The sequence below is a fragment of the Narcine bancroftii genome, chromosome 3 (assembly GCF_036971445.1).
Source record: "Narcine bancroftii isolate sNarBan1 chromosome 3, sNarBan1.hap1, whole genome shotgun sequence".
In the NCBI taxonomy this organism is placed as follows: Eukaryota; Metazoa; Chordata; class Chondrichthyes; order Torpediniformes; family Narcinidae; genus Narcine; species Narcine bancroftii.
In genome coordinates, this window is record NC_091471.1 from 99,158,715 (window position 1) to 99,172,044 (window position 13,330).

Below are 13,330 nucleotides of genomic sequence, written 5' to 3' on the forward strand. Positions count from 1 at the left end.
AATAACAGGAGACTGGAACCCCAATTTGGAAACTTTCCTGTGGCAAACCCTTATTTTCTTCACCGCAGTGTACTTCTCAGTGTGTGTATGTAGGTTGTGTGGATGGGAACCTGCTTTGCTTTCGCCATAATGGTGATCAGGTACGGTCTGAGTTGACATTTTAAAGATAAGTATTTTAACTTGATAACTGACAAAAAATATATATTTTTATTGATTTTCACAAATAAGCATGTATATAGAAATATTTATGGAATGCATAATATTAATGAGAAATTGGATAACTCAAACTATAAAACACATATAAGACGACCATAATTCAAAATTGCATCAAAAAGAAAATATTTCCCACATTGAGCATTCTAAACCCTATCCCCTAACCCAAGGAAAATCTAAAATTCGTTCATGAAATCAAACAGCAACTATTAAAATTCAAAAATAATATTATGTCCAGAGGTTATGAAAGTATCTCAGGAATGGTCCCCACATCATTTGAAACCTTATACTTGAATTATTAATTGAGTAAAGTATCTTTTCTAAATTTAAACAGGACATAATGTCCCTCAGTCATTAAGCATGAGTAGGCGGGGCAACATCCTTCTATCTAAACAATATCGTCTAGCCAAGAGAGATGCAAAAAACAGCACAACATTTAATTGGAGGTAAAAGAGTATCATCCTCTCCAGTTGTACCAAAAAGAGCAACCAAAGCATTAGGCTCTAAATTTACATTAAGAATTAAAGCTAGAGTTTGAAATACCTCCCTCCAGAAATTTCCAGAAATTGTAAAACACCAATGACAGGCACATAAGGATGTAACCAGCTTAAGAATTAGATCCCAGGCTACGTCCGTTAATGTGAGGTTTGAATCCTGTTCCCAGGGATTTTTAATTTTAACTTGAGGGGCATGTCTCAAACCCATCAGTTTATCATAAATAATAGATATTAAACATGTACGAGAATGTTGTAGCCTAAATAACACATTAACAATGTTCACATCAAGTGCCCTTAAATAATTAGATATCTGAGATTTAAAAAAATGTCTGATTTGCAGATATCTGGAAAAAATTAGTATTTGGTGAATTGAACTTTCCAGAAATCTGTTCAAATGACACAAAACTGTTGTCAATAAAAAGATCTTTGAAACATTCAATACCTAATTGAGGATCCAAGAAATGCTGGAAACGAAAGGTTTTTACCAGAATTCAAGTGCATTGCTACTCATCTGGACGTCAACTTGATTATAAAAATGTCACTAGAACATAGAGTTATGTATGTTGACCACCCACTAGTAAAATCTGAAATTAGGTAGAGCCATGCCTCCATGCATTTTAGGTTTATGAAGATGAACTTTGTTTAGATGAGGGCATTTGCCCTTCCACATATAAGACGATATAATCAAATCAAGTAAATCAAAAAATGATCTGGGAATGAAGATTGGTATAGACTGAAAATGGTATAAAAGTTTAGATAAAATATTCATTTTAATATAATTAATATGACTGACCAGGGATAAAGAGAGGGGCGACTGTTGTGTTAGAGACTGTTTCATGTGCTTTAATAATGTAAGAATTATCTTCAAAAAGGTACTGATGATTCTTTGTAACTTTAATGCTGAGATATTTAAATTGGTTTTCCACAATCTTAAAACGGAAATTGGCATACACTGATGCAGATGTATTCAAAGCGAAAAGTTCACTTTTATGCAGATTTAATCTATATCCTGAAAATTTACTGAATTGGGAAAGTATTGACAGCATGGACAGTAAAGAAGTGTCAGGGTTTGATAAGTAGAGCAGAAGATCATCTGTTTAATTCTCTTTCTACAAATCCCTGAAATGCCACCACACCCTTGAAATGCAATTGCTGATGGCTCTAAGACCAAATCAAATAATAATAGATTTAGAGGGCACTCTTGACGGGTTCCCCACTGAAGATTGAAAAGTTGTGATTGTTAAAAATTAATGAGAATTGAAGCCATAGGGCATGAATACAATAATGTAATCCATGAAATAAAACCTGATCCAAAATTGATTTTTTTTCTAAAATTTTGAATGAATATTTCCATTCAACTCAATTGACTGTTTTCTCGACATCAAGGGAGAGAATATATTCGGGAACCACACTCAAAGGTAAATACAAAGTATCCAATAACCAAACTTTATTAAAATGGTTTTTAATAAAATCAGTCTGGTCTTCAGAGATGGTAAGATATTCTCCAATATACAGGCCACAACTTCAGCCAAAATTTTTACAAAAATTGGCCTGTAAGAGGAGCACTCAATTGGTTCTTTATCTTTCTTTGCAATAAGAGATATATGTGCTTCATTAAATGCCTAAACAAATCCAATAACACCAAACTTAATTGAGATGCAAATAGTTGAGAAAAATAATTTTAAAATTCCTCAGGAAACCCATCCGGTCCCAGAGCTCCTCCTGAATGCAGTGAAGAAATAGCAGCAACGATATAGGCTCATCTAGTCTCATTTGTTCATCCTATGAAAGCATGGGAATATTTAGATAATCCAGGAAATTTTCCATTGAATTACTATCATTTGTGAATTCAGAGGTGTAAAGTCAGGAGAAAAATTTCCTGAATATGACATTTATCTCAGAATTGTCTATAGTAATATTACTATCGTCCTTTCAGATCTTTCTAATTTGCTGCTTGGCTGCAAAACCTCTCAACTGGTTAGCTAAAAGCTTGTCTGATTTATCACCATGGAGATAAATTTTAATCTTTCTTGATTGGTCTTTTTTACATTCAGTACAAAAAATAATTTGCCCCCTCAGAAAAGCTTTCAGCATCCAAAACAATCAGACGAGAAGCTTCTTACAAATTGTCAAAGAAAAAGGTTATCTTGTCCTCCATAAATTTTACAAAGTCATTATCTGATATTAAGTCAAATTGAAATGCCAATGTCTTTTTATTTGAGGAAAGCCAGGAAAAGTCATAGATAATATAACAGGGACATGATCTGATATTACTATAGTTTAATAACTACAGGAATGAGTGAGATAATTTGATTCTCAATTAAAAAAAATAATCAATTTGCAAATAAGTTCTATGAACATGTGAAAAGAAAGAGTACTCTACTATTTGGATAAAGAAAATGACAAACATCAGAAATCCCACAATCTGATAAAAATTAATGAATTAATAAGGCAGACAGATTTACTCATTATGGTAGGTTTAAAAGACAAATGACCAACAATTAAAATCCCCACCAAATAGTAGAGAGTATAAATTCAAATCAAGTAAAGAATAAAGAAAACATTAAAAAAATAACCCACATCATCTGCATTAGGGACATAAGTATTAGCAAAAACTACCATTTTATTATTCAGTTTCCCTGAAACAATGATATATCGACTATTTATATCTGATATGACTTTGTGATAGATAAAAGGAATATTTTTGTTAATATGAATCGAAATCCCCGTAGCTTTAACCTTGAAGGAGGAATGAAAATCGTGCCCCCTCCACTTTGTCATAAGGTGGGAATTATCACAACTACGAATATGCATTTCTTTTAAAAAGACAATAATAGCTTTAAACTGTTTAATATGTGAGAATACTCTTAACTGTAAAAGGTATGGTTCATACCTTTTATGTTCCAACTAAGAAAGTTTATAGAATTATCCATAATTTTCCATAATTAATTTAGATTGATTAGTACATCTAATATTTAGCCACCAGGTGACAGCCTTGAAGTAAAAATATGAATTTGGTGATATGTTGTCAAAATTCATTATACAGTCGAAGTTTAAACATATTCCTAAAGTCAAAACAACCTCGAAGAAAAGAAAATCCCACAACCTCTTCCCCCACCCCTCCTTTCCCAAAATCAGACAGCTGTTAGAGATTTCATAGCAAGTTTACCAAAACAAACCATTTCACACCCATTAATTCTCCTTGCTGAATCTGTTGACATTAGCTCCATTGCTACAAATGTAAATATAAACAGCTCTTCGAAACTATGATTAATTTTATTATGACCACCATCAAAACAATGGTTACTTTAAAATTTCTCGTGTTTTTTTCTCTATTAAATAATTCAATAAATTTAATAGAAAAAAAATACTAAAGCAAATTTGAGCCAATATTACTGAAAATTAATTACTGAATATGAATATTTATTTCTCAGTATTCTTTTTGTAATAATTCAATGACTTAATAAAAGGAGAAGGGAAAATTACTTGCATAAATACAACACCAGTAGGTTTATTATCCCAGGAAAAAATAACAAATAAAAGAGAAAAAAATGCCCAGGCAAAAAGAACCATCCAATACTTAACCAAAAATGTTGGAAAACCTGAAAATTAATAATAGTCAATCAACTTCAATCCTCAAGTAGACGTTTTTGCTGGGCACGATGTAAGTGGTAAGAATTTCTAGGTAGCTCCAAGCTTCTACAGCAGAACGGAACAACTTCTTCTGACGATTAGAAAGTATAATGTGGAGATGTGTAGGATATAGCAAGGTAGGCTTTAAACCACGTTTATATAAGCTCCGACATAACTTCTCTATATTCATTGCACTCCTACATGACTTTTGGACAGTAATCTACAATTCTGATATACTGACTACGATATTCAAGTGCCCTTCTTCAATGAGCTTCACGAATCAAAAACTCCTTTATTTGATAATGATGTAGCCGAAGAATAACCAAACGGCGTCTTTGCCTTGGAACCGGCTTAGGTAATAAAGGGTGATGAGCTCTATCAATCTGGGGGAGATGAAAGATGCTCCTTCCCAAAGACTTTATAAAACAACTCCGAAAATAATTTTGTAAGTGTCCACTTTCTGTAAATTCAGCTAACCCAGGATTCACAGATTCTGTCATCTGGTCCTACCTTCCAGATCCACGACGTTCGCCGTTAGTTTAAAATTGCTACCACTTAATCCAGAGCATGTATTTTCCACTTCATCGATCCATTCATTTAAGTTGCTCAGTTCCTTCTCAACTGCTGTCAAACGTTCACCGTGTACTTTAGTTAGTTTTTGGACTTGGTCAAGTTTAGTGTTAATCTGACCCAAGACTTCCTTAAGATCATTGGTTATCATCTATCTGTACTGATTCAGTCCCTCATTAATAGTCTCCATAGTCAGATTTGTTGACACTTCCCAAATTTGCTTCTTGTAGCCATTTCAATGTGAGTATAAGTAGAAAAAAGAAAGGCAAGTAATATGGAGCACTTTAGTTGTAAAATAGAGAACTGAATAGATGGAAGAACTGTAAAGTAAGCAGGAGCATTAGATTGCTGCTGTTACCCCATGTGCAGCCAACCGGAAGTCCAACAAAATTTAATCATATTTTAAAATGTCTGAAATACATTAAAGTTACTCCTTAAAGTTCCGGGGTTTAATTTGTATGATAATTCTAGAGTATGTTGATTGACATTATTAGAAATAGTTAATGGGTACATTCATGAAGTCAGTGGGAGAATTCACTGGGTTGGCATACTAGTCTGGATCAGATGGTAGTGGGTGCAGGAACCACCGCCAAGGCTTGAGCCAATAATCTAAATGAACTCTTCAGTGCATTAATGAGGACCTGTTACACTCCCAGAAGAGAGATCCCTCCATTCTTTGTAGATATGGAGGGTCTATTGAAGAAAAGTGGTAAAATTCTCTCTGGCCAATGTGCATCTCTCTTTTTAAAATATTTTAAAATTGAGTTTAATATATGAACTTGCATACAAAATTCAATGAGATGTATAACCAGTCATCTCATGTACATGTAAAGAAAATCAGAAAGAATAATATAACATCATTAACCAGTTGCCTATTCATATGAGAAACAAAGCAATTACATAATTAAACCTATTTACCAAATTATTTGGGTTTAAAAAAAAAGAAAACATAAAACTAATCTACCCCCTCCGTGTGTATCTCTCAAAAGTCCTCACAATGCAATTCTTCTCGTGCTTGTATCGCATTTAACTGAAAAACAATATTTGTTGCACCTGAGAATCAGAATTGAGTGCGAGTTTGCAAGGATTTAAACTATTATATCAAGAAAATATGATCTCTTAACAAAGATATTTTCCTTTCAAAGCTTTGGCAGTTCGAAACAGGAGGCCCTATCTTTTCTTCACCATGCATCTGCAACTTTTCTGCAACAAACCGGAAAATAATATTTGGGTCTTATGACTCTTTTGTGTACTGTTTGCATGAAGATGGAAATTTAGCATGGAAGTTTAAAACAAGCAAGCAAGTATATGCAGTTCCATTTGTTTATTCCAGCTGTGATTTCAATGATAGAACATTGATTGCTGTGATTTCTACAGATGGAAGCTTATGGATTCTTGCTGCTGCAACAGGAGAATTGATTACTTCATATTCCCTTCCAGGTGAAGTCTTCTCTTCACCAGTCTTATGGAGAAATACACTAATTGTCGGTTGTAGGAACAACTTTGTTTATTGTTTGGAGATGTCTACAGCAGAACAAAAAAAAGATTCCTTTGGGTGAAAGTGAGTACTTTCCTAAATGATTCATTGCACCCAGGAATTAGAAATATTTATCATAATTTAAATACAGGGAATGGCCATATTTGAATGGGCTATTAACGTATAACCCAAGTTGCATGAAAAAGGATATCAGTTGTATACAAATTTACTTAAAAAGTTTGGTGCTCTAAGATTAATTGGACTTAAACTTTTTAATTTTAGAGATACAGCACAGTAAGTCCATTCTGGCCTACGTATCCATGCCATCCAAGTACACTAATTAACATAAATTCTGTACATTTTTGAAGGGTAGGAGGGAAGGGGAGTAGCTGGAGGAAACCCACGCAGACACTAGGAGAACATCGAAACTTCTTATAGTGTCGGATTCGAACCCTGGTCACTGGTGCTGTAATAGTGTTGAACTACAGCTATGGCCACTCTGTATTCTTTTCAGCTTTGAGAATCAACAATTTTTTCAGATGTGGATCTGTATCTGGAAGACTGGGTCCAGACCGAAGGAGGTCTTAACCTTACAGGTTTATAAAATCATAGGGCCATAGTTAAAGTGGATGGTTGCAAACATTTTTGCATTGTAGGTGAAACTAAAATTTAAAGGGTATAGGTTTAAGATGAGCAGGGAAAGATTTAAAAGGGATCTGAGGATCAGGTTTTTTTGCATACTGAGTGGTAGGAATATGGAATGAGCTGTCAGGAGAAGTGAGTACCATAACAACTTTCAAAAAATATTTGGACAGGTACATGGATAGAAACAGCTTGGAGGGATATGGATTTGGACATGCATCACCACCCTCTTACTGACATTGGATCAAAGACTGAGAAATCCCTACTATAATGTAATTGAATGGCCTTGACATAAACTGCATCTTCAAGGCTTATCTCTGTCTCCTGGAGTGTAACAAGACAGCAGCTATAAATGCAGGACCTGTTATCAAAGTTTTATCGAAAAAAATATTTTTTCTTTTGTAAAGAGTTGCACGCAGCCTATTGTTAGGTCTGCTTTGTTCATGAATGAGTGAGACAAACACCAGACTGAGTCGAAATCAGGGTTCTTTGTTCTTTATTACCGGATTGTAACACTTGCAACTAACAATGTTAGTCGGAGAATGCATTCTGCCGTTATCAGCAAAATGGTGATTTTTTATACCCTTGGATACGTGCTTAGAACATCATCATATCATTACTTGTCCAATGACTAAAACTGTTGCTATCCTTTCCCTGCTAGCTTCCTGCCTCTCAATCCATCAATGTCTCTCTTATCTTGTAAGTACAAGGATGCATTCACATCTTGTTACAGCCCTGCCCAGGGTAACTCCTTACACATTCACATCTCATGATGTTTTACCTTACACTATCAGGTGCACTTTCGCTTGCGTTTGGATAGAATTCAGGTCTCACTAATAAATAAATACTTGAAGCAAAAAAAAACCAAATTGCTGGAGCATCGATGGGTAGAAAGGAATTGGATGTTTTACATTGAGAAGCTGTCTTGGGGGAATCAGATAAATACTTGAACATTGCTCTGTGAATGCCTTTAGGTGTTAGAACAGTTGACTATTCCTTCTTTCATGAGTGTGACTTCTCTTTCTAATTAATTTGGAGACGGTGGTTTACATTGCCAAGGCCAACATATTTTACTCATCCCTAATCAATTTTAAGTAGGTGGTGCCAGCCTTGAACCGCTGCAGTCTTTGTATGAGGGTGTACTACTAAATCTGTTCCTGCAACTAAAACCCAGTACTGTCATTAAATTGTAACTTTTTAATTTGTGGAATATAGTATTATGTGAAAAGTTTGTAACGCATTAGCGGCTAGGTTTTGTGCTCAGGGAGGATGCAAGACAATGTGCATGACAGGTCATTCCCCAAGAAACAGGTTCTATTCTTGGAGATATCCAGAAGTTGAATTTATCTGTAAGGAGGGAAAATGCACAAAAATCGCTCAAGATGGTAACCATACTTCCACAGTATTGAATTCCATAGCACAAGATTGATGATAAAGAACATCTATTAAAAATAGACGGGGGGGGGAATGAGTTCTGCCTTTCATAAGAGTGAATGTATGCATCGGACTTTTGTATTTATTATTCTGGGAACTCATTTGTGGGCATTTATAATCTGAAGATGACCTGTAACCAAATTCTTGTTTGCACAATATATCAAATAATTATAGTTAAATCTTTGATACAAACCATTAGTGTTTCTTGTTTGCGGTGAGTGCAGCCAAAGGCCAGCAGCCCACGCAGCAGGACTGGCTCCGACAAGCGAAACAGCAGGTGAACAGCAAGTGCTGCTTAACGACCAGCGACCCCAAAATAGTGTGAGCCCTAATAAAACCGAGCTTAACCTAACTACACTACGTGGGTGTGTCTTCTTTCGAGTAGTGCGCAGATTCAAAGTGTAAATAAAAATGTACATTCATTCCACAACCTGAAACTGAATATAAAGTTCGTGGATTGAATAAACTTGATTTGACCCACAGGGAGTCATGCACAATGAGGCCACAGAGGCAACTTCCCCAATGTAATTCTGGAGAATCTCCACACATCTGGAATCCTTCATTGCACACTACATGGAGTCTGTTATTGGAAACGAAATAAAGTCCTGGCATTGGACTTGCACTGCCAGGAACAATTGAATGCCAGCTGCTCTATTTAGCATTAGTAGCCCAATATCTTCCTGCTGTTTTTTCTATAAATTGACTGTTATCTTTCCTACATTACCTCATAATTATTCTGTGAAGGGAGGTAGAAGCCCATTGCTGTCAGGCCCTTTGGAATATTGTGAATCTGTAGTTATGTAGAGGCAACACTCTTTGAAATAAGCAATATAAGCTTACAAAAAGAATTTACTCTGCATTTAAGGAAATAGTTCTGTTCCCTTATTCCTTGAATCTCATATCATTATTCTAACAAACCTAATTTTAGAGGTTGGCATAATTTCCATATGAACCAAACATTCTGTACATTAATTTCATTGATTCAACAATATAACGAGATAAAATGTTCCATCTATCCATTTCCAACTCTATGTAATTGCAAAAATGGTAATAATGAAGATTAAGTGTACTTAAACACCACAATGAGGTTAATGAAAAAGTATTATCCTTTATCTGCAAAACAAATATCTGCCTGCCATGTTTCACAGTTGTTTGGATTTGTATGGTAAGACGTAGGAGATTAATACAGTATACTTCCGATTATCTGAAACGCTGGGGACAGGACATGTATCAGTTAACTGCATTTTCTGGATTATTTGAGAAATTGCTTTAAGCTCTCCAGTTTAAGCAGCAGAATACTTGTTTCAGCCGTCACCGATCCCAAGTCCTCTCCCGCTATTGCCGAACCTGACCGGGAGTCCAAGGTCCCTGCTCCGATCTTCGATACCTCCCCACTGCCATTGCCAAACCTACCCAGAACCCCAGGGTTCCCGCTTGGATCCCCAATACATCGCCGAACCTGCCCTGGTGCCTGAGGTCCCCACTCCAATCCCAGACACCTCCCCTTGCCGTTGCCGAACCTGCCCAGGAGACCAAGGTCCGTGCTCCAATCCCAGCCTAGTAGCATTAGCATTTCTTCTTTTTGGCTTGGCTTCGCGGACAAAGATTTATGGAGGGGTATGTCCACGTCTGCTGCAGGCTCGTTGGTGACTGACAAGTCCGATGCGGGACAGGCAGGCACGGTTGCAAGGGAAAATTGGTTGGTTGGGGTTGGGTGTTGGGTTTTTCCTCCTTTGTCTTTTGTCAGTGAGGTGGGCTCTGCGGTCTTCTTCAAAGGAGGTTGCTGCCTGCCGAACTGTGAGGCACCAAGATGCACGGTTGGAGGCTATATCAGCCCACTGGCGGTGGTCAATGTGGCAGACACCAAGAGATTTCTTTAAGCAGTCCTTGTACCTCTTCTTTGGTGTACCTCTGTCTCGGTGGCCAGTGGAGAGCTCGCCATAGAACACGATCTTGGGAAGGCGAAAACCACAACAAAGAACAAGGAAGATTTTTCAAGGATAAAATAAAGTTTAATTCTTACCTTGAGTAGACAAGAGCTCTGTTGGATTCAAAATAGCGCTAACTGCGCGTCAGAGTCCCACTTGAGCACGGCAAATTTAAAAAAATTCAACTTGTGATGTCATGTCGCCGCAGAAAATTTTCTCCGATAACTGAGAATTTCACTAAAGTGGTTTTCAGATTATCAGAAACTTACTGTACATACCGTAGTGTATTTTTGAATCAAGTCTTTTTTTTTATTCCTTTAAGATTTTAGGAAGTAAAAGACCAGAGGTAAAAAAAAATGGTCAATAAAAGATATTTATTTTGTTCAACATTTTTTCATTATACGTACAGGAATAAGTGGTGTTGGAATTTAAAATAATGTAAACTTAGAAACAACACAATTAAAAACAATTGCACTTTCAACACTTTAAAAATAAAATTAAGCCAAGTTACAGTAACATTGTATCATAATATCACATAAATGGAAGAGTAGTAATATTAGGATCAGTTATTTTGATTATGTAACTGACATTAATACGTACGATTTCAGAAATAATGTGTCTACATTGTTAAAACAATGAAAATCTAAAATTATAAACAAAATATTCATCAAGACAAAAAATTGTATTCCAAAAAAGGTAAGAATTTTGCCCTTGAATAAAGGTTTTGATAATGTATTCACTATTAAAATTAACTACACAGTGCTTGTTTTTTTCAGTGTTGAATGAATGGAAACTCCATATACAAATATTTAGCTCAACAAATACTGCGAATGAGTTTAAAGGATGAATATAAAGTGACAGCAATAATAGTACTTAATATTTGTTAGTGCAAAGTAGCTTGAGCAAAAGTTTTGGACAACATACAGATATTACATTTCAGTTTCTGACCTTATAAATTGGCACTCCAAACAAAATTATTTATTGGAGTAGTGTGATTAAACTTTCTGTGCTAGTTTGCTTGCATTTTACCTATACGTATACACAATTTGCACTTTTATTGTTTTCCATACATTTTAATACACTTGATCCTATCTTCATAGTGTGTCAGAATTGTATCAATCAAATACATGAAAAGCTCTATGTTGACAATGTAATAATATTCATGTCGACTCTTATCTGAAAGGATAAACTGTAATAAAACATCTTTAAAGAATGCCTACAAGAGCTTCTAGATTAGAATCATTATTTTATTTCTGGACTTGTGCAGTTTGAATTTTTTGTCCTAATGTAATGAAATTACATTAGCAAATGCCATGGTATAAAATGCTTGGATATAAATTAAATTTTAATTTTTGTTTCATATGTCAGTCAGTTCATCGAGAAAACCTAAGTTGTGGTTCCTCAAGTACCTACCTAGATCAAGTTTCATGAAATTTAAAAAACATCACAATAAAATGCATAAATTGGCAAAAACAAAATACAGGTTAAAAAAAAAATTACTGATGGATAGATTACTGTTTTTTTTTAAATGGCAGGAAAAATTGGCTTTTTAATCCAAATTTTCCAGCCTGCTATTTTCTATTCCTCGTTGCTACCATTTCTACTTAAGTTCCTGCCACAATTTTAGCCATGCTTATTTTCCTTTCGATATTCTAAAAACAGAGTTTTAGTGTGCTGAACATTCCATGCATGTTAAATAATTATTATTCTTCCGGTTTAGGGTAAAATTTAATTATTCCCGTGAATTTAAATTTTGCATTCTGATAGGCAGATTAACATGTTACATTAGATGGAGTGTGTGCTCTATATTTTGTTAAAAATTCAAGATTTTTTCATGTGTATATGTCATAGATGAGGTTAAGTGGTGTGTGCTTTCTATCAAATACTGCAGTTTTAAAATTAATGTCAGTCTTTGAATTATATATTAAACTTGGTTTTAATGAGAATAACTTGTCTAATTCCAAACCAGATGATATCCAAATAACTGGAAATATAATTGTCGTGCCAATGACCAACTCACCGGGGAATAGTATTATTAAGCTATCTACCAATTAGCACAACGCCTTTACAGCACCAGCGATTGGGACCAGGTTTCAAATCCTGCGCTGTCTGTAAGGAGTTTGTACGTCCTCTCCGGGTCTACGTGGGTTTTACCTGGGTGCTTAGATTTCCTCCCACCATTCAAAATGCACCGGGGGTGTAGGTTAATTGAGTGGCGCAGACTCAGGAGCCGAAATGGCCTGATACCGTAGTGTATGTTTACATTTTTTTAAATTGTCCTTTACATTTGTTTCATCTTAAATGACCAGTGATGACAGAATTTCATTTTTTTTTTCTATTGCCTCCCTCTTACTTTCCTTTGCAACTATTATTTTGGAATGCAAATTTAACAGAAAAATTTTTTGAATTTTTGAATAATTTGGATCCCACTGTTTAAATGTTAATGGTAGAAGTTGATATAATCAAATTGGATCAATTTAGAAAAAACCCAAGCAAGCTATATTTAAGAGTTTCATTAGTTCAATTCTGATCACGTGAAGTATGAATAATATCAAAAATTAAAGTTAAATAGTCACAAGCTGTTTGTTCTTCACAGTAATGGAAAACAAAATATCATGTGAGAAATGTTAATTATTTTTTCCAACCTAAAGTAATTCTGAAATCCCTGCTGCTCAATTTATAACATTTGGCTATTGGAATATTCATAAATATCACGTTAAGCAGTATGCAGGACTCACATTTTGTTTCCTGTAGAAAATTTGAGCAATGGTAAGGTGATAGTTGTAGTCAGATGTTAAATATCTTTTGTGTGTTCATTTTATATATGCAAATTAACCTGGTAGAGAGAAGAAACAAATGGAGAAATGCAACACAAGTGTGGCAGAGAGACTTGGAGAGGAGGATCAGGCTGTCAACAAAAACTGAGAGAAAGGGGA

General features: G+C 35.1%; 1 protein-coding gene across 5 annotated transcripts in view; it reads left to right on the top strand.

The window, feature by feature from the left end:
- aasdh (aminoadipate-semialdehyde dehydrogenase) overlaps positions 1-8,818 on the top strand; it is a 49,499-nt gene extending 40,681 nt beyond the window's left edge. The window contains exons 13-15 of one of the 5 annotated variants that reach the window (XM_069924611.1): positions 9-140; positions 6,059-6,474; positions 7,206-8,818. In XM_069924611.1, coding sequence (XP_069780712.1) covers positions 9-140; positions 6,059-6,472 — 546 coding nt within the window. In that variant the 3' untranslated portion in view covers positions 6,473-6,474; positions 7,206-8,818. Of the gene's footprint in view, positions 1-8; positions 141-6,058 lie in introns of all 5 variants that reach the window. The other 4 variants (XM_069924612.1, XM_069924613.1, XM_069924615.1 and 1 more) reach the window with 4 other exon arrangements.
- The last annotated feature ends 4,512 nt before the right edge of the window (positions 8,819-13,330 follow it).